This window comes from Pantherophis guttatus, chromosome 5, assembly GCF_059756535.1.
Source record: "Pantherophis guttatus breed Tessera chromosome 5, ASM5975653v1, whole genome shotgun sequence".
In the NCBI taxonomy this organism is placed as follows: domain Eukaryota; kingdom Metazoa; phylum Chordata; class Lepidosauria; order Squamata; family Colubridae; genus Pantherophis; species Pantherophis guttatus.
The window spans coordinates 24,734,460-24,757,314 of NC_142067.1; the positions used below are offsets into that span (position 1 = coordinate 24,734,460).

Genomic DNA, 22,855 nt, shown 5'->3' on the forward strand with positions numbered 1-22,855 from the left:
CATGTTCTGGAATACCACCATGAGTTGTACCATAAATGAAAAAAATTATGGCTAACTGGAAGCCAACAATCTGCAAACTATTCACCACTAAAAGTCTAAACTTCACTAGATAGCAGTAATTTCAAAATGATGGTTGTGGCATGCCTTATTCAGAATATGCTTATTTGTACAATAGATAATTTCATCATATTTCTCTGAATACGTATTTACATATGTAAATGTATTCACATATGTATTTACATTTTTAAAAATTCTCTGGCTATGTATTTAGAGAAGAATCTTCAATACTTTTGAAAATCAGATAAACGTACCACATTAGTAATTCTTCAAAGAGGGTAGAACAAGAAGCAATGGGTGGAAACTAATCAAGCAGAGAAGCAACTTAGAACTAAGGAAAAATTTCCTGACAGTTAAAACAATTAATAAGTGGAACATCTTGCCTGCAGAAGTTGTGAATGTTCCAACACTGGAAATTTTTAAGAAGATGTTGGATAACCATTTGTCTGAAATGGTGTAATAATAATAATAATAATAATAATAATTTTATTTCTATACCGCCCTTCTCCCGAAGGACTCAGGGCGGTGTACAGCCTATTTAAAAACAGAATAGACATCAATTTAAAATAATTTAAAAGTATTAGATAAATTTGGCTTAATTTAAAACCCCAAAAGTTTAAAACATCCAATATAAAATTATGGTGCTAACCCAGCCTGGCGGAACAATAGGGTGTTGAGTGCGCAGCGAAATACCCGGAGGTCAGAAATCTTACGAATTTCTGGGGGCAGTTCATTCCACAGGGCTGGGGCTCCCACAGAGAAGGCCCTCCCCCTGGGTGTCGCCAGCCGACATGACTTGGCCGATGGCACCCTGAGGAGACCCTCTCTGTGGGAGCGGACTGGTCGGTGGGAGGCTATTGGTGGCAGAAGACGGTCTCGAAGGTACCCGGGTCCTATGCCATGGAGCACTTTAAAGGTGGTGACCAACACCTTGAATCGCACCCGGAAGACCACTGGGAGCCAGTGCAGCTCGTGCAGGAGGAGTGTCACGTGGGCGCAATGGGTGTAGGGTTTCCTGCCTGGGCAGGGGGTTGGACTAGAAGAGCTCCAAGGTCCCTTCCAACTCTGTTATTCTATTTCTAATTCCCAGAACTTCTGAGATAATCCTCCCACCTCAAAGTTCAATTATTCAGGAAAAATCTAATGTTACATTCAGGTAAATACAGTGTCAGTTACAGGTTTAGTCAGGGCTAAATAGTATAGTACTGTACAATGCAGAAAAAGCAAAAGACAAATTGGACTGTATTGGTGTATCTCTGACTGATTTATGTTAGGTTAACAAGGCTCTCCAAATTTGCTGAAAAAGTCTTCTCTTTGGAAAAGATGCCTAAATGGTGAATGCAATTTTTATATAAGAAAGCTTCTGAATGTGTTTTTGGTAACAATACAACTTCCTTAGCTTAAAGTGAATTCAAAGTCATAGGCAATTTGTCATTTTTAGTGTATTGCCCAGGGCTGAAGCAACTGTGAAAAGAAGAATTAACATGAATGCAGTGCCTGAATCACAGCAATTTACTTTGTCCAGAAATATGTTATATCTTAAACAAGTTATCCTTGGGCAACAATGCTATTAAAAACCAGGGACTGGGAGGCAAGAGTAAGTGACTATTGCATTCTATTGTGTACGAGTTTCTCACAACCATCTAGCAGAAGACAGTAAATAGCAGGATAGTAGGCTAGAACAAGAGTGAAATCCAGCAGGTTCTAACAGGTTCTGGAGAACCGGTAACGGAAATTTTGAGTAGTTCAGAGAATCGGCAAATATCATCTCTGGCTGGCCCCAGAGTGGGGTGGGAATGGAGATTTTGCAATATCCTTCCCTCAGGAGGGGAGAGTATGGAGATTTTGCAGTATCCTTCCCCTGGAGTGGGGTAGGAATTGAGATTTTGCAATATCCTTCCCCTGCCAGCCCACCAAGAACCGGTAGGGAAGAAATTTGGATTTCACCCCTGGGCTAGAAGTACTTTTGATGTGTCTCTTCATGTATAATATTTGTCTTTTTAATCTGGGTAAATCACCCTTCCTGTTTTCTTTTACAGCCATTGTGTAGGAAAACATGTCTACTGAGGCCATCCCTTAGTGTCAAACTCCATTTCATTAAGGGCCGCATCAGTGTTGTGTTTGACCTTGGGGAGGGTGGGGTGGGCATGGCCAGGGTGGGCATGGCCAGCTCAATAGCACTCATGTGCTGCTCTGCCAATGAAAAGGGGCTCCTGAGCTCCGTTTCCAGCTGCGATGGCCTCCTGCAACCTTCCTGCCACCCTCCCAAACTCCATTTTCACTGGCAGAGGCACCACGGGCTGGTCCTTTGCTGTTTCTAGGACTGCCCCACAGGCCAGATCTAAGCAGCCCGCAGGCCGGATCTGGCCCCTGGGCCTTGAGTTTGACACTCCTGCCTTAGGGGGAAATTTAGGACAGAGTTCTATTTAATGCCATCAGTCTTCCTTCCAATGTACAAAAATGCCTCCAGAGAAAAGGTTCAAAATCATAGGGCTGGATGGAGCCATCATTTGGGAAGCAGGATGCTAGCCCCTCAATTAGGCAGCTCTCTACAAAGGGAGGCAGTTACATCGAGGGGGGCTGTGTGGAGAGAGTTTCCTCCTTTAAATTCCTGGGAGTCTATCTCAGTGAAGATCTCATCTGGAAAATCAACACGACCCAGGTGGCCACATAGGCCCAACAGAGAATCTACTTCAGAGTTGGGTTTCAGTAAGTTCTGACCAGTTCTGGAGAACCAGTAGTGGAAATTTTGAGTAGTTTAGAGAATCAGTAGTAAAAATTCTGACTGGCCTCAGCTCCCAGCTCCATCTATTCTCTGCCTCCCAAGTCCCAGCTGATCAGGAAGAAATGGGGATTTTGCAGTAACCTTCCCCTGGATTGGGGTGGGAATGGAGATTTTACAGTATCCTTCCCCTGCCATACCCACCAAGCCATGCCCACCAAGCCATGACACACCCACCAAGCCACACCCACAGAACCGGTAGTAAAAAACAATTGAAACCCACCACTGCTCCACTTCCTTAGGGTCTTGCGAAAAAATAAAGTGGAACAACAACTGATGACCTCCTTTTATCGGTCCACAGTAGAAAGCGTCCTCACTCATTGCATTATGGTGTGGTATGCTGGCTTGACAGCCGTGGATAGAAAGACATTACAGAGGGTGGTGAGCACAGCACAAAACACCGCTACCGGCTCGGCAGAACCGGGCCGAACCGGGAGGAACCCACCCCTGATCTAATATCAACAATATACTTTCACATTAAATGATTAGGTTGGTTCTTCCAATCTGTTATTGTGGTAAATAGAATATAGTTAGGAGAGTTCAAGAAAACTGACTGATGAGATTGGAGGCAGTTATCCTCTTTAGGTACAATTGACCCTACAGAGCAATAGTTATGTAAATAAAGAGCATCCCATATAAGCAATCTTAAACAACTGGGAGGTAAATAGCCAGGATATAAATCTAATGAAAGAACAAAGTAATATATACCTACATTTGAAAAGGGATTATTTTTTTGTGTGGGAAAAACCGCTTATACCAAATAAAAATATCTCTACTACTACAGGAAAAGATATACTTAGAATGTCACCCTGAAATTAATTATCTTATTTTAAATGTTCCAATTGCTGGAAATCTAAATGAGAGGAAGAGAAGAAAAGAGGAAAAAGCTATAATTGGAATTCATTGTTGTGATTTGAATCAAACCATCTGTTGTCTAGTACCTTTTCTTTAGCCTTTCTCCGCCTGTTGCCTTTGGCGCTTCCATGACATCCAGTTAAGAGTCTATTTACATTTTGCTTGTGTATTGGATTGGTCTACTGCAGGGGAAATTTGACCAGTTCGAACCGGATCGCACGTACCGGTAGTGGCAATTTGAAGTGATTTGCCAAACTGGTAAAAACCACCCCTGGTTTACTCCGCTGACCCTCGCCCGCTCGTCGCTCACCCTTTCTGCTCTGTGTGTATGCCCAAGAAGGAGGAGAAGACCTGGACAAATTTTCCTTCCTCCCTTCGCAGTGAAGGGAAGGGAGCCTGCTTGGAGCTGCGGCAGCCTGCCTGTGCCTTTAAGGTACTTCGACCCCCAGGAGGAGGGAGGATCATAAAGGGACAGACTGCAGCGGCTGCCTTCTCAGCAGCTCCGCTGTGAATGGAGGGAGAAAAGTTCAGCTTCTCTCTGCCACAGCATTCAACGTGGCTGCTTCTCTCTTCTTTCTCGGGCTCATATACAAAGAGTAAACATGAGAAGGAGGCGAGAAGCAGCCAGGTTGTATGGTAGAAGACTTGGCCAAACTTTTCTGTCAGTTCTGTGGACGTGGCTTGATGGATGTGGCTTGGTGGGGTGGTAAGTGATGTCAGGTTGGCCACGTCCACTCAGTCACATGACCCCCCCACCATCACCACCAAGCCATGCCCACAGGGAAGCCCACAGGTAGGGAAAAATTTTGAATGTCACCCCGGTCTGAAAAATTTTGAATGTCACCCCTAAGAAAAATTCCAATAAAAATAATTAATATAATCCCTTTAATTAATAGCTTTAGAATGAACAACAGAGGATAAAATGCTATAACTTAAACTAATACCAAAGATTTTGTACACCTTACATTCTGAAAAAGACAGCCAATTGATAGGTCACTACCGTGTTTCCCCGAAAATAAGACCCAGTCTTATATTTTTTTTTAACCCCGAAATAAGCGCTTGGCCTTATTGCCATGCGCTCAAAAGCCCGATTGGGCTTATTATCAGGGGATGTCTTATTTTGGGGAAAACAGGGCAAAAGAATTGAGACTTTATTAATTTCAAGGGGTGGAAAAATGAAAGGGGAATCCTCTGAGTACCAAGAAAAAAGTGTAAAAATTAAACACTTTTCTTTGAAAAGGAGTGTCTTTCATAGTTTTGATCAGTGGTGGGATTCAGCCAGTTCGCACCACTTTGGGAGAACCAGTTGTTAACTTTCTGAGCAGTTTGGCAAACTGGTTGTTGAAAGAAATCATTAGGGCAGAGAACCGGTTGTTAAATTACTTGAATCCCACCACTGGCTTTGATGCTCATAGCTTCCCTTGCTACTAATCAGGGGTGAAATCCAGCAGGTTCTAACAGGTTCTGAAGAACTGGTAGTGGAAATTTTGAGCAGTTCAGAGAACCGGCAAATACCACCTCTGGTTGGCCCCAGGAATGGGGTGGAAATGAGGATTTTGCAGTATCCTTCTCCTGGAGTGGGGTGGGAATGGAGATTTTGTAGTATCCTTCCCCTGCCACACCCACCAAGCCACACCACGCCCACCAAGCCACATCCACAAAACCGGTAGTAAAAAAAATTGGATTTCACCATTGCTACTAATATTGTGTTGAAGGCCTGCAACTGTAAGAAAGTGTGCCTTTTTGTTTTTAAAAAGAGATGAGAATGGTTTTGTAGCAGATGGTGTTAGTGAACCGTAGAGAGAAGCTCAAAATCCTTCTCTTTTTCAGATTAAAATCCGAACAACAACAACAACAGCAACAACAACAATTGGCACAGATGGGCAATTTTATCAACTATGGTTTCTTTCTGTTTCTCTCCCTCTTTTTCGATCATGCATACATATCATCCTAATTCTACTTCTGTCTATTTGAAAATTCATAAACTCTGTGGTCATTTCTTCTATTGTATGTTAATTTTATCTGATTTAAGAATTTCTTACATCTAATTCTGTTACTGTTGTGGATTTTTGTACATAAATATACAAAACCAAACTACTCAGAGTAAAATGTTTTCCTCTAATTTACACATTCGTACATGCTATTTTAAAAGGATAAATGACAATAAAAACGGCAGAAACATAGCTTTAGTTTACACGTTGAAACTAAATGAAATAAGGATTTGGCAAATTTATATTAAAATTAAAAAAATAATCGATTACATTTGAGCTGATACAATTTATCTTGGTTTTGATGTGTGCTAACAAAAGCTCCTGAGATTTAATTTCTAGTGTAGATTGATCAGAGTTTGCTGCTTTTACTGTTACACCTTCCTCCTCTTATTTTCCCCACAAAAACAACAACAACCCTGTGAGGTGAGTTGGGCTAAGAGAGAGTGACTGGCCATGATCAACTTGGCCATGGCCAAGGTGGAACTTGAACTCATGGTCTCCTGCTTTCTAGCCGAAGTGATTCAGTTCATGTCACAAATGAAGGATTTCGGTTAAACAACAGAAAAAGGATACATTGGTTTAGCACTGGAAATATAGTTCTTTTTATACTTTTATTTACCTTGTAAATGAAAAAAATACTATTTAAAAGAGGAAGTTGGCAAAAAAAAAACATACAAGAAAAGGCAGTATTATTTTCCTTGTTTTATTTAGCCAGAAGGAGTTCTTGTTCCTTTTAAAGAATGAGTAAAAATGTAGTTTCCCCAAGGAGCTCTATACTACTAGTTCAATTATTATTATTAACAATTAAGACAGGTCACAACATTTATTTAAAATTAATACCCTAGAGAACATTTAGAGGAAAATATTTTTTAAAACTTTAAATTAAATCCCTATTTTCGGTTCAGTTTCCTTAATTTAATTAATTAAGCATTATAGGAATGAAACCTTCACTAATCTTCATAAGTATTAGATGCATGTGTAATGCATCTCAGCCCATATACTTTGCTAAGAACATACCTTAATTATGCAGTCTGTTAGGATTATCTGTGGATTGTGGAATCAAAGTCTATACAAAAATGCTTAGCATTTATGGGCTTTTAAAAAAGTGGTTAATGTGCTTTACATAGATTTAATAAATCCTTACAACAGCAGCAGTCCTATTAAATGTCATGTTACTATCCTCATGTCATTAAAAAAAAAACTCATAATGAATCATACCAATATCTTTATTATTTATGAAGAAAATTTATATGGCTGCCCAATTCATTCTTGGTGACTCTGGGAAGCTTAAAAGGATGAAACTCCAGTATAAAAACAAATATATAACTGTATAGTAATCAACAATTGATTCATGCAGTAATCAACCTTATGTCTCTGGGAAATCCATAAAAAATCTATGAGGGCACTTGCTCACCTCCACTGCTGTTCCAGATTCCTATTGAAAGGAACATTTATAAACAGGGACTAAAACTAATATTAAAATAATCTTGTCTAAAGTTATTTGGTGAATTGACTATTAGATTAAGACCTTCACACAGTCTCCCTTGCTTACAATGCACACTTTTAGCCACCACAGTTTATTGCTCTTTTAGTAATTTTGCTTTGCATTACTAAAGAAAGTGAACTTAGGTGTATAGTTCTGTTGAAAAATAATGAGAGAATATTGTCAGTTAATAGCAACTTTATTCTCGGGCAGGCTTCTAGTTCTCCGAAATAATTCTGATTTTTTTTTCTGTTACAGATTCCATGGATTCTTGCATTTTTAGAGTTGCTCCAATGGATATTTTTTGCACTTATTGAATCTTTACTTATGGGAAATTCTTTGCTTTACATTCCGAACTAATAATGACTGAGTCATGTGATTGACAAGGGACTTGACTGGTCTAAAAAAAGAATTTTTTTGATTGACAAGTTTATGACTTGAGTCCCCTTAAGAAAAGCATGCTTGGATAGTGGCTGGCACAGATACCATTTCCTTTCAGTAAGACTGTGGAAGACGTGGCCACTTGAAATCTGAAAATGAGTGCACCATTACTTCCCAACAAGTCATGTTACAATCTATTACAGACCAACAGAAATGAGATGAAAAATAACAATGAACACATGGTGTCTGTAGGAGACACAAATGCCAATCAAATCACATCGGAGGTCAGAACCCCTGGAACAGCAATAAGGACAAGAAATATTTCAGGAGAATCTGCTTGCTTACACACCAGTAAGCGAGAAACCAACAGACAGTTAGACTCTGAGAGGAACAATCTTCAGGGCATCGCTGGTGAATCAGAGTTTATACTATCTTCTACCATCAGCAAAAAACAGCACACAGATTGTAGGCCCGAAGGGCTTAAGGACACTTCAAAGCTAGTCACTATTAGCCGAGGACACAGTTTGTCCAACCTGAGGATCAACACAAGTGATAACTTTTCAGTGGTACTTTCAAAAAGCGATGCTGATCTTATTCAGTATGTTTCAAAGGAAAAAACGCCTAGAAGTATTGAGCCAGAAGGAATAAAACGCCTCTCTTTGGGGAGATCAAGAAAACTTTTGGCTAAAACAGAAAAAGAATTTGTTGGTCGTGTATCAGGTAAACGCTTACTTTCGGTATCCTTGGATTCCATCAACACGTCACATCATTTGAGTGGGGACATAGAGAAAACTCAGAAAACATCAAGAGACCATTTTCTAGGTATGGTGTTCCATCCAACTGATGGTGTGTCAGAAGGAAAAATTGTACCTTATTCTAAATATTCGTCTACCTCAGAAATGGAAAGAGCAAGTGCCCCAGCCATACAATCAGGGGTGGATAACGTACCAAATGCCAACAAACAAGGCCCTCCACATCATGCTGTTCTTGACCTCCATTTAACTGTTAAATCTAATGAACTTCGGAAATCAGAAGCACAAATTGACTATCAAAGCGATAAGAGAGGAAAAGGGGAGGTGAAGTGTCCTCTGTCTTCACAGTCTAAGCATGTGGGTGAGCAAAAAATAAACAAGGTTATGTTATTTGAATTTCTTGGATGCCCAGCAGAAGAAAATAATATTGTGGTACAGAATCAAAAGGATACGGGGACAGAAATACACAAGACCAAATTATATCAGTTGCCAAAAGAGGATCTGTTTTTAAATGAAGGATTTGACTCTGTTAATGGAAGTCTGATAAGAGAGAAGGGCTCTTCAGATGTAAGAAAAGGAAATAATTATAGTAACAGCAAAGTAGCAAGCAAAGCGAATGGGGAATATAGAGCTATGAAGGAGGTAGACTCTATTTCAGCTCCTGATGATGGTACTATACATGTTGATAAATTGACGTCAACAAGGAATGAAAACCTACACATTGGTAGCACAAGTTGTATTCCAGCAGTTAATGGGCATATGTCTTTTATGGATAGCATTAACATGACAGACACCAAACATCTGAATAGCTATGAAAATAAACAGATTCTACTCAAAGGACCCAGTGAAGATGTTATAATTGTCCAATCTGATTTGGAAGCTCCCAAACCACAAAATACAGAAAATATCTCGGTAAATTTTAACATTGTGGACAGTGATTTAGAAACCACAAATTTTTCAGTTCAGAGCAAGAAAATAGTTAAAGAAAAGAAAGAGCATTCAAATAATGCACCGGAAAGCTGTAAAATAATAGCACAAAATGAAACTTTTTTATGTCCCCCAACTCCTTTGCGCCCTTCGGCAACTATGAATGCCAGTAGCCACAGCACAGTGTCAAACAGCAGTTTGAAGGAACTTTGTGCACTTCATGTTGACAAGCTGCCATCTTCTGCAACCCTACCTCCCACTGAGAGCACCCAGTTATTTAACTCATCCCCTAAAGTGCCTAATAAAACTATATGTAACAGTGGGATCCCTAAGCCTATCCTTATAAATTCCAAGGGGCCCCTACCAGCCAGTTACAATGGTGAGCATGAGGATATGGAGAAACCTGAAGATAAGGTTGAAACTCCAGCCATTCCCAAGCCCAAACATGTGAGGCCTAAAATAATAACTTACATTAGAAGGAACCCTCAGGCAATCAGCCAGCTTGATCAGTCTGGATTGTCTTGCATGCCCCCTGCTTGTGGGTTGGCAACTGAACAGAAAATGTTAAATGATGGAGACATTAAACCAAGCAATGTTTTCTACGAAAAATTTAAAACTGACTTTCAGAAGCCTCAGATTTACAGTTCTGGATTTGTAGTATCTGGCATTAAATCCTCAGACCATCAGTTTGGTCCAATGGGTGAAAAGTTTTTCCAGGAGGTAAGTCTTTTAAAAAAAAAAAAAAAAACCAGGCTATTGAAGTGAAATAAATGTGAATCTGTTAAAATCTGTGATAATCTTTCAAATATTCAATTTTAAAAAATCTGTAGATTTTTTTTTTGAAAAAGTACATAGAATCACAATGACATGGGAAACTCAAGATACTAAGTAAGTATTGTGAAAGAAATGTTCTTTATTGTCTCATGTTTCTTTATGAGCCATGGCGGTGCAGTGGTTAGAATGCAGTACTGCAGGCTACTTCTGTTGGCTGCCGGCTGCCTGCAATTTGGCAGTTTGAATCTCACTAGGCTCAAGGTTGACTCAGCCTTCCATCCTTCTGAGGTGGGTAAAATGAGGACCCAGATTGTTGGGGGCAATATGCTGACTCTGTAGACCGCTTAGAGAAGGCTGTAAAGCACTGTAAAGCGGTATATAAGTCTAAATGCTATTGCTATGAATCTGTTTCCTTTTAGGAAAATTGTCACAAAATTCGAGGTTAATATATTTGATTTCACAGTACAAAAACAACACCTGCTATAGCAGTGATGTAAACATGGCTGGAAAATTCTCTTGCTCTGAAAAGCAGTTTTAAAATTGTCCAAATTTTTTTTAAAAAAAAGAGAGTGAGATGACTCTATTGTATATTCAGAAATTATTTACAGCAATTCACCAGCAGGCTTGCTCCACTTGACTGGTTCAATCTGTATCTCTTTCTCCAACAGCCAACTGTTTTTGAATTTAAATCAAAGCTTTGACATTAGCTTTTAAAACTAATGGTCTCAATCTGCCATCAAAAACAGTTTGCTAAATCCCCTGTCTGCTATTTTTTATGTTGATTTAACTTATCTAACAAAGTGCCCTGGACATTGAAAAGTCCCAACAATGTGGAATGTACATGAATAGAAAAAGAGGGTTGTTTCACATTCAATACAAAATACTACATTGCTGAAAGTTTGGTTAATCTGTTTTGGGTTGGCTGTAGTCCAGTTGAAAGAAACTCAAACAATTTGAATGAAATCAAGATGTTTTACATGAAATGCTCTTTTATCTATCTGAAGAATAGGGTTAAAGAATAACCCTAAAGAATAGAGAGGCCTTATTTATGAACATGGTTAAAAATGCCAGGCTTCACAGTATAGTCTAATACAGTGCTGAAATTCACATTTTTTTACTACCAGTTCTGTGGGCATGGCTTGGTGGACGTGGCAGGGAAAGGATATTGCAAAATCTCCATTCCCGCCCCACTCCAGGGGAAGGATATTGCAAATTCCCCATTCCCTCTCCACTCCTGGGGGAAGGATATTGCAAAATCTCCATTCCCATCCCACTCTGGGGCCAGCCAGAGGTGGTATTTGCCAGTTCTCTGAACTACTCAAAATTTCCGCTACCGGTTCTCCGAACTCCTCAAAATTTCTGCTGCCGGTTCTCTGAACTGCTCAAAATTTCCACTACTGGTTCTCCAGAACCTATCAGAACCTGCTGGATTTTACCCCTGGTCTAATATGTATCTCAATGGCATGGCACAATCCCATGCTTCTTTATTCAGATGTAAATTTTCATATGTGCTTTAGATTTATTCTCAATATTGATTTACTAATGGAAGTTCTTATTCTCCAGAAGACCTATTATTAAAAACACTTCAAGGGTAAATTGGGGAAGATTTTAGATTCACATCTCCCTTGTTTTTCAATCAGCCCAAAGAGGAGCAGGCCTAGTTAATTTTCCCACAGGGGAGGAGATAGTAGGCTGGGGAGGGAAAATTTAAATAAATTAGCTCTTCTCATCATTTTCACATTCATAGCAATAAATCTGTGGGGATTTATTGTCATAGAAACTTCTGTGACTCCTGAACTGACCATAGAATCTCTCTGACATAAACCCAGGGTGCATATAAGCCAAATTTTTGTTTTCTTCCTAAGCAAATATATTTAAATATTTTGATGTTCTGTTATGACTGCATTATATTATTTATTCAATTTATAATATATTAGTGTGTCATTTTTTTCATTTCTGTCAGATACTACAGCAGCAACCATGCTGAGAAATATTAACTGCAATCCTTGTAAAGAGTTGAGTGAATGCATATTATGATTTCTATTGTATTTTTCTTGAATTTCCCTTTATAAAGGTAATAATTTAAATGTCTATAATTGATAGAATTATAAAAATACATTTATATTTCTGTAGGTTGGAGAAAGGCCTGCGAAAGACAATTTTTCTCCTCCACCATATGCTCACTATGAGGTGCCTCCAAGCTTTTATCGCTCAACAATGATCCTTAAACCCCAGTTAGGACTTGGTGCTATTTCCAGGTTGCCATCTGTGAAAAGCAGGATTTTGATTTCCAGTCAAAGGTCTTCAGCAAGCTGCATCCATCCTCAACCACCAATACCCAGTTCAACGCTATTCCATCCTGATACTTCAGGTGATCAATTAATCTGTTTGGCTGAGGTCGTAAATCATAAGTCATAATGATAAACTGACCTTAATCACAATCTAAAGGAAATTTTGAATATTGTACCCAAAGGGTATTAGATCACTAAATGGTCTGATTAAGTTTGTCTTAAGTAAACCCAATCTATGTTTTAATTATAATAGCAAATCACCAATATAAGTCTTTGTAGTTTGGTTTGGTTTGGTTGTCTGGTTTGATTTAGGCAGGACTAAAACATGATCAAAAGTTTGCTTTCTTAGTGTATCAGTCTAACTATACTAGTTAGTGCTGCAGTCTTACACTACAGTTATGCCTGCCTGTCAACACTGTCAACACTATACAACACTATCTAGAAGTGTTGAACAAAAATTCTCATCATCTCCCATAATCTCCAACCAGTATATTTTGTGTTTTGGAAGATGGTGTGGGGAAGTCTGCTTAATCAACTGATCTGAGAGCCCCACTGAATGCAATGGTTATATTAAGAGTGTTTACACAACATTTTAACTATGTTACCCAAATAATCCATTTTCTGGATATGCACAGTTACATAAAGTATCCAAGCATACTGATTCATAACATAAGTTAACCGTGTGACCTTGTTGTGCATGTTGTGTGAACACAGCTATAGGGTTCTTTGTATACTAAGTTAAAATTTGTAGTATTGTTGGTCAAGTGTTGCAAAAATGACAAGGGACCTGTCTTCTCCCCCATGCTATCCTCTGTCAACACTACTTTCACTATGAATACATTTACATCTTACAATGTAAAATGTAAATCCATCCAACAGTGGATTGTTAGTTTGTTCATACATTTATTTTGGTGCCTTCAAGTTAGTGTTGATTCCTGATGATTGCCTGGGCAAGTCTCTGCAGTTTTCTTGGCAAAATTTCAGAAAAGGTTTGCCATTGCCTGCTTTCAAGGGCTGAGGTCACCAAGCTGGCTTTATGCCTAAAATGGGACTAGAACTCATGGTTTTCTGGTATCTGGCCTGATGTCTTAACCACTGTACCATACCTCTAGAGTCCATTTAAGCTCACGCCTACTGCTTCAGTGACTCCATCAACCATCTCATTCTCTGTCGTCCCATTCTTCTTTTGCCCTCAATCTTTCCCAGCATTAGGCTCTTCTCCAGTGAGTCCTTCCTTCTCATTAGGTGGTCAAAGTATTTGAGTTTCATCTTCAGGATCTGGCTTTCTAAAGAGCAGTCAGAGTTGATCTCTTCTAGGACTGATTGGTTTGATCGCCTTGCAGTCCAAGGGACTCGCAGGAGTCTTCTCCAGCACCATAATTCAAAGGCCTCAATTCTTTGGCGCTCAGCCTTTCTTATGGTCCAGTTTATATATTAGGAAAATATTTATTTTTGTATGTGAGCTATTGGATCTATTTGCAGTAGAAAGTGCAACTGAACAGTTACAATATTTCTGGAGAATTCACATGGTTTTGTGTTGGAGTGAATTTTAAAGCACCTCCATAAAAATGAACAATGCTTGTAATCAGATATGATCTAGTAGGATTTGTCTGTCTGAATATTAAATGAATGCAAGTTAAACGGAGATTGCTTTCACTCATCAATTGCTGGCATCACTTTGATCCCTACCACAAATAATATGAATTTTAATGCAAGTGTAGGGCTCTGCTCATCCATTTTACACCATTTTTTTCTATTCCTGAGAACATTATCTCCTTTTTGCACATGTTTAGAAAAATAAGAGCTGTAATCTGCTAGTGCCTCAGCTTTATTTTTCCCTGGGGTAAACTACTATGATTCCATCAAATTAGGGATTATGTTGGGGACATGATGACATCATAAGACTCCATAATTCATAATTCCCTGGAAAATGGTCTGTAGGGTTTAAAATTTTTGTGATACTAAAATAAATACGTTTAAAGATTAAATACATGTTTCAATTCTCCAATAGTACTTTAACCCCATATCGAGTCATAAAATCACTTGGGATAAAAAAAAAATACCCTCTACTATAAAATAATTATTCAATTGTTATCGCACACAATAAAAAAGTATTGTACACATTATAATCATAAAGCTGTAGAAGTTGTTCCTATTTATTTCAAAATCTCAAGTGAGAAACATCAACCTCAGTTTTGTTGCTTTTGAGTTCACACAATGGCTTCTGCATTCATTTTTCAATTCTTTTAAAAGAGAAATGTTACTTTCATTTTTTTATGTCTCATATCTATTATCCCATGTGACCATTGGGGCAAACTCAAACATATTTCTTAAAATATGTTTTGGCTTTCCTGCTTTTCTGAAAATGTTCTCACTTTGCTTTTTAAACCTTTTAACACGAATATAAAAACAGAATATTAAATTGCACACTGATATGCAATGTTTAGTTTACTATGTCTACTCAGAAATAAAGCCCCTTGAGTTTAATGGAGCTTACTCTCAAGGTAGTGAATGTAGAATTGCAGCTGCAATGCAATGACAGAATTTTCTGACTCCAGGCATATAAGCAACCAGTTGGCAATTAGATCCCTGCTGATTTAGACTAATGAAAAATAGAGCTTGATTAACTTATCTTTTTCAGGAGAATAGTGCATGTAAACTTGCTAGAGTAGACTAAAGTGAGGTTGATTAGCTTATGGTTCAGCATTTTGTGGGAAACCCAGCTGTTTTCTTAACTCCCAAGAGTTAGCATGTTGTGTGAGCTAGGTCATCACGTTAAGCCATAGAATAATTTATTCATCTGGGCATAGTATGTTATGTGAACACTGCAATTGTGCTTGTTTAGCATGGGGTTAGGGTTAAGTGTGCTGTGAACCAGCCATCTGCCTAGGTAGACCCTCCAGGAAAAAAAACCAAAACCCTGAGCTTGGATAATCTTCATGGATTTATCTCTTTTCAATGGATTTTTTTTTAAAACACAAAATTGTAAAGAGTGCGAGAGAAAATATTTTAAATATCCATCTCACAAATAAGTGGCTTATCCAATTTTATTGCACTATTGTAATCATGATATATGATTAGATTATATGGAAAACCACACAAACAGACTTGTTAAATAAAGCAATCGTATACTTTAAATGTGTAAACATTATTCACAGCTAATAATAATACATGATATTTTGTTTCGCTGAATTTTATATGTAGCAGAGTTGGGCAATCTACAACCTGCAGGACACCTGTAATATCTGATTCTTTTTCTGCAACCTTCTTAACTCTATGGCAGCATGGCTTGCTACCAATTATTTAATATTTTTCAAACTGTGGCTCCTTCAGGGTGTAATCTAGAATCCATGTCTGATATATATGTTTACTACTAAAGAGACCATCAAATTGGTATGGATATGGTTTTTTTAAATTGTTGTCTAGTTTCTATAATTTCTCCTGCCTTGCTGCTGTATTGTTTTATCATTATTTTTCTATTCTTTTACTTTGTGAATCTCCCAGAGTCACTGGGAATTGGAGGGTGTACAAATTAAATAAATAACTTAAAATAGTTTTGGATTGCAATCTAATGCAATCTTCTCATGGTATAGGTAAGCAAAGTTTCTAAGTGAACATTTATAGAATTATTCTGCCAGAAATGAACAATATATTCCAACAATCCACTGCATTATATATTGCATTTCCTTTGTTTTTTCCATTTCCATCATCCATATTTAAATATTAATATTTAATATTTAAGAGCCCTATGAGTTGAGAAAAAACTATCCTAAATCTGTAGCTGTATAGTATCTTTATTAATTTCAACTAACAATAACACAAACAGATGTGCGGGTTTGGTAGTTCTCCAGAACATTTCCTCAGGGAAAATGTTACTAACAAAACAAAATGAGGGACATAATGGAAAGAAAGAAAGTTTCAAAATTAGACTAAATACTTCTAGATTGTAAATTGTGCAAGGAAATTGGTCTTCAGGTGAAATAACTGACTTGAAATTGAATTCTGAATTACGCTTAATTTAGTCAAAAGAAATGATTGTTTCCTTCCACTGTAAAGACACAAGATCATTGCCCTTCCCCAGTTTGCCCCTAGCTTTGGTTCATACCACAATTTGCCTTAGCCTGGTAGTAAGAGGAACAAAGAAACATTGGTCTTTGTTGTGAAGATGATCCAAAGACCCCCACATAAATTTTATAGTTGACTACAGATGTGAACATAAGCCTCTTCAATCTTTGTCAGACATTTATAGCATCTTACATCCTCTATGATTTTTAAAAAATTATTTTATTTTGTTTGTCAAGAATGTATTAGCATTGGTGGGATTCAGCCAGTTCGCATCAGTTCAGGAGGACCAGTTGTTAACTTTCTGAGCAGTTTGGCAAACTGGTTGTTGGAAGAAATCATTAGGGCAGAGAACCGGTTGTTGAATTACTTGAATCCCACTATTGTGTATTAGGTAATATATATAAGTATAAGCATACATAAAATAGATACATTTTATGTATCTAAGGGCCTGGTGGCTCAGCATACTGATAGCATTGTGATTAACACCAGTTGTCTGCAATTATTGTAAGTTCGAATCTCACCAGGCTCAAGGTTGACTCAGCCTTCCATCCTTTCTAAGGTAGGTAAATTGAGGACCCAGTTTGTGGGGGCAATAACTGACTTTGTATATATATACTAAAGTATGAAGGCTATTGCTTAATGCATTGTAAGCCGCCCTGAGTTTCCGGAGAAGGGCGGCATATAAATCAAATTTAAAAAAAAATGAATAGAGGAAACATTAGGACAGGGATGGTAGGTACACTGGTGCTCTATTGCACGCCCCTTACAGACCTCTTAGGAAGGGGGTGAGGTCAACAGTAGACAGTCTTAGGTTAAAATTTTGGGGGTTTTGGGATGAAAACACAGAGTCAGGTAGTGTATTCCAGGCATTGACTACTCTGTTGCTGAAGTCAAATTTTCTGCAATCAAGTTTAGAGCGGTTCACTTTAAGTTTGTATCTGTTGTGTGCTCATGTATTGTTGTGGTTGAAGCTGAAGTAGTCATTGACAGGTAGGACATTGTAGCAGATAATTTTATGAGCTATGCTTAGGTCATACTGAAGTTTTCTAAGCCTAGAATTTCAAGTCTGGTGGCCTAAGGTATTTTGTTGCGAGCAGAGGAGTGGATATTCCTCTATCATACTGATATTGATGCTCTAGTCTAGTACATCAAACTCACAGGTTCTTCTGCCTCACCCTGTCTGTTTACAATAATCAGAGGAGTTCTAAAAACCCCAACTAATATATTAAAAAGTAACTTTTTAAATCTCTGCCAATACATTTTCCTTTAGTTTGACTTGCTGCTCCTCAGTTTCTTATCTCTTTTTATCTGCCATAGTGTTTTTATGTGCTGTTAGGAGCAATGAAAGCAAGTTTATTGTCCTACAGAGAAAACAGCTGATGAGATACAAACCTTAGGCAGAGCTTCTACATTCATTATCTCTCAGGAATGTGAAAGGAAGGCCATTTTGCATGGCATCAAGAAAAGAGTAATAGATAATTGATGAGTATCACTAGATTATGCAAAGAGTCAGCTACTGAAGAGTGGTAGGGCTTGGTAGGGGTGCGCCATATGTTATTATCCTGACCTTGAGAGACAGCCAAAGCAACAGTATGCTAGTTAAGTGTGGACTGTTAACTGAATATGTACCTGGCTCCAAAGTCAAAGAATCATCAAGGTAGAGAGGTATTGAATTGTGCCCTAGGCCCTGCACTTTTTCATATGTGTATTAATAACATGGATGAAGTGATAGAAGAAATGCTTAGGACATTTGTAGAGAATATCAAATTGGATGAGAGAGCAAGAAGATGGAAATAAACTTTAGACTAATCTTAAAACATTAGACAAATTAGCAGAAAACAACAGAGGCAAGTGCAAAATTCCTCAGTTTAGAAACAAAACCCAATGTATAGTATAGGATAGAGACACTTGGTTTAGTACAGTTAGATAGGGGTGAGTGGTCGGTAACCCATGGCAATGGTTCATCTCCATACTGCTGAATATCTGTACAGGAGCAGCTGGGCAGGATACAGTGGTTGCCATAGGGATGAGGGTCAGTACCTCGGTAGATACGTTTATTTATTTATTTATTTATTTATTTATTTATTTATTTATTTATTTATTTATTTATTATCAGATTTATATACCGCCCTTCTCCCGAAGGACTCGGGGGTGCACAGCCAAAGTAAAAACATAAATACAAACATTAAAATACAGTTAAAATGATATATATCCACCATGGTCAGGGACCGTTTTTTTGAGGCTGAGGAAAAGATGGAGGCGGAATTGATGGAAAGTAGTTCCATCAAGGTTGTGATGTGCAGTGGTAAGATGAGAAGGGGTCACTTGCTGCTGCTTACCTCTCATGATCAAAGGCCATCTGATAAGTTGCCAGATAGCCCTGGGCTCTAGCTGCTGTTATTAAATGCCAGCTCTGTACATAATGAGCCACAGTGGCGCAGTACTTAAAATGAAGTACTGCAGGCTACTTCTGCTGCCTGCTGGCTGCCTGCAATTTGGCAATTCATATCTAACAGGCTCAAGGTTGACTCAGCCTTCCATCCTTACCAGGTAGGTAAAATGAGGATCCAGATTGTTGGGGACAATATGCTGACTCTCTAAACCGCTTACAGAGGGCTGTAAAGCACTGTAAAGCGGCATATAAGTCTAAGTGCTATTGCTATAATAAGACCATCCTCACCCAGGATTTGACTGTGGATTGGGCAGCCAACCAAGTATGTATAACAACGGTCTGGTTGGACTGAGAGGGAAAATTCCCCCATCAAGCTGTTGGTAGAACACAACAGCCTGGGCTGTCATGTAATGTCTCTGCTTCATGAGTTGTATTGGTTATCTAAAATATATAAAGAAGAAGATGGATGACTGCAATGGACCTCTGATTGAAAGCCTTGTTAGTAATGTTAGACATAGATGTGACTAGGAAAGCAGACTATAGACTGAATCTGCAATATGCATAACATTCGCAAATGCCACTCTTCCAACTGCACTAGGGATGCACAAACTTTTGAGTCAAGGATTAACAACTTTATACTAAGGATTGCTTCCTGAAAAATGTTCAGAACCAGAAGAAACTATTGGGAACAGCCAAAACAAGATTTCTTTAGGTTTTAATTGATTCCAGTGGAATGAATATTATGTTAATAAAACACAGCTAATTTAATTATTTTCCATGTAATCCCTACCCTAAGGCACAACAAATTATAGAAAGAAACTCTTGAGCTACATCCAGAACTTTAGTAAGTAGCCCAAAGATAGGAATTGATCTTCTTTTCTACATTATTTTTTACACATAGAGAATGCTTCTTGAATTTGTATTAAGGTAAAGGTTCCCCTGAACATGCATGCTAGTCGTTTCCAGCTCTAGGGGGCAGTGCTCATTTCTGTTTCTAACCCGAAGAGCCAGCGCTGTCTGAAGACATCTCCATGGTCATGTGGCTGGCATGACTAAACGCCGAAGGCAAACGGACCACTGTTACCTTCCCACCAAAGTGGTTCCTATTTTTCTACTTGCATTTTTTACGTGCTTTCGAACTGCTAGGTTGGCAGAAGCTGGAACAAATAACAGGAGCTCACTCCATTACGCGGCTGTAAGGATTCGAACCGCTGAACTGCCGACCTTCTGATTGACAAGCTCAGCGTCTTAGTCACTGAGCGTCCCTGAATTTGTATTAGAACATTTCCTAAGTACTGTTACAGAGTTACATTAGATATAAAAGACAAAAGATAAACAGCTTTTTATGAGCTCTGATTTTTAGCTCAACTGGAAACCTCTCATATGAGCTTTAAAAAAATCAATAAATGTCAGCAGAACCGAACTCTTCCTTAAAGGTTGGGGGTGGTGGAGAGAGAAATGCTTGGTTGCCCTTTAGCTTAATAAAGCTACCAGTATTCCTATGACTAGTCTAAATTAAGAGAAATGAAGAATTAAAGTGCTGCAGAGATTTAGCCAGGAGTTAAGTAAAAATTGCTAATAATCTTTATTCTTAAACCTAATGCGAGTAATGTTGAGCCAGGATCTAGACTGGTGAAGGAAGGCAGCTTCAGCAAGAATGATCTAAGTATTTGCAGTATATGCTAGAACCCCTAAACATTTCTTTAAATAATGAATGTGTCCTGCCACAGATTCAGATGCAGTAATAAAGATTTTTATCTTCATACAGGGAGCACCGAAGTCTTGCATAGTGTGGAATGTAATGGCTCTTAAGCAAAACTAATGTTGTTTATCTATAAAGTAGCTGAAACTGAAGTACCTTTATACCTCAGAGAATCATTCAATGTGGACATTAATACGTTATTTGGTTTCACACTGTGTTGGCCTTTGTTGCTTATCTGGGTTTTTTGATAGTGTTTATTTATTATTTATTTATTTATTTATTAAATTTATTTGCCCCACGTCTCATATCGTAATGACTCTACTGGGTGGCTTACAGTATTAAAACATTAAAACCTTTAACAGATAAATATTTCTAAAACGATCAAATAGAAACCACACTCTAAATAAAATTATATTTAAAAAATGGGGACAGAGGGAACAGGAGGCATGGGGGAGGAGGTGGGATTGCCTCTTAATTCATCAACCTCCTTGAGTGTGATGGTCCCCCTTTGGAGCCCCAAAGCCATCTGGCAGAATTGGGTCTTTAGGCCCTTACAGAAAGTCAGGAGGGTGTGAGTCAATCTCACCTGAAGGGGCAAGATGTTCCAAAGGGCAGGAGCCACGGCAGAGAAGGTCCTTTTCCTGAACCCCATCAATCAGAATTCCTTGACTGGCGGAGCCCATAGCATGCCTGTTCTGCTGGCGTGTATGGTAGATAGGACAAAAAATGGATAATAGGGTGACTGGGAACCCTTCAGACATGATTTGGAATAATTTCTTTGGATTTCATAGCCTTGACAGATAATTGTATATTTATTGCTAATCAACATTTAAATAGATTTGCAAGAGACCGTTCACATTGAAATTATGGAAAACTTCCTTCTTTAAAACTTTTACATGTATCCATACTTGTTGCAGACCATCTTGATTTCCTAGTGTGTGTGTCTGGTAGGTATGCAAACCATTTCTGGATTCCAGGGCCATATTACCACCAGATGTCAGAAAAGAGATTCAGGAAACCAAAGCAACCCTGCCAATCAATGGGGTGGCAGATGTGACAACCAGATCACCCTCACACTTAGACCAATTAACCCTGGAGAAGGCCAAATCAACAGTAAAAGAGACTATCAGGGGCATTGATCATCAAAATTTAGAATAGAGTAGAGCTGGAAAGGACCTTGGAGGTCTTCTAGTCCAGCCCCCTGCTCAAGCAGGAGAACCTATACCATTTCAGACAAGTGACTGTCTGGTCTCTTCTTAAAAACCTCCAGTGATGGAGCGCCCACAATTTCTGGAGGCAACTGTTCCACTGGTTAATTGTCCTCACTGTTAGGAAGTTTCTCCTTAATTCCTTATTGCTTCTCTCTTTGATTAGTTTCCAAACATTGCTTCTTGTCCTGCCCTCCGGTCCTTTGGAGAATAATTTGACCCCCTCTTCTTTATGGCAGCCCCTCAAATACTAGAATACTGCTATCATATCACCTCTAATTCTTCTTTTCTTTAGATTAGCCAGACCCAAAACCCGCAGCCATTCTTCATATGATTTAGTCTCCAGGCCTTTGATCATCTTAGTTGCTCTTCTTTGAACTTTTTCCAAAGTCTCAAAACATCTTTTTTTTGTAATGTGGTGACCACAGTTGGTTGCAGTATTCCAGGTGTGGTCTTACTAGGGTTTTATAAAGCAGCACTAATAAAAATGATATAACCAGTGCCTGTGAATTCTATTGCTAAATGTAAGATAGTTGCAAGCCCTCTAGTCTGGGGTATCTATACAAACTAACTACTGGTGGGATTCAAGTAATTTAACAACCGGTTCTCTGCCTTAATGATTTCTTCCAACAACCAGTTCACCAAACTGCTCAGAAAGTTAACAACCGGTTCTCCCAAAGTGGTGCGAACTGGCTGAATCCCACCACTGAATCTAATCCTACGCAAATGTAAATGAGCCTTTTCCCACTTCAATGCTCCCCATCGGTTTTACTTATGCGAAGATTTCATGGGACTCTTTATTTGCAGAGACTTGCCCTTCTGGATCCAGGGTGCTAGAAACTCTTGCTCATGTCATACAACTGTCTTTTCTAGGATCCCCCAAGACGTGCTCTGAGCACCCCAATCATTTCCAAATACAAGGGTCACACAGATACCTTTGATGTTTATTATTTTTTTAAGGGATGCTAACCTCACACTCACTAATCAGATGGCCAAGTATCTTCATCAAACTTTTAATTAGATATGTTGTTTTATTGTTTTATTATTTTTTCTTTATCCCAATAACAAATAGTTATGTTAAACTATTTCTTTTTTTATTGTACTCTTTTTTATTATAAAGACTGATCAAAAGTCACAATAAAGACATTTTAATTTGATTCAGAAAAACTTCATTCATTGCTGTTATCTGGGGTCA

At 38.5% G+C, this 22,855-nt stretch overlaps 1 protein-coding gene across 2 annotated transcripts in view; it reads left to right on the plus strand.

The window, feature by feature from the left end:
* The window catches only part of MTUS2 (microtubule associated scaffold protein 2), a 329,331-nt gene that overhangs the window by 86,522 nt on the left and 219,954 nt on the right, over positions 1-22,855 (plus strand). For both annotated transcript variants that reach the window (XM_087894733.1, XM_034410840.3), the window contains exons 2-3: positions 7,427-9,948; positions 12,136-12,373. In XM_087894733.1, coding sequence (XP_087750859.1) covers positions 7,705-9,948; positions 12,136-12,373 — 2,482 coding nt within the window. In that variant the 5' untranslated portion in view covers positions 7,427-7,704. The remainder of the gene's footprint in view (positions 1-7,426; positions 9,949-12,135; positions 12,374-22,855) is intronic.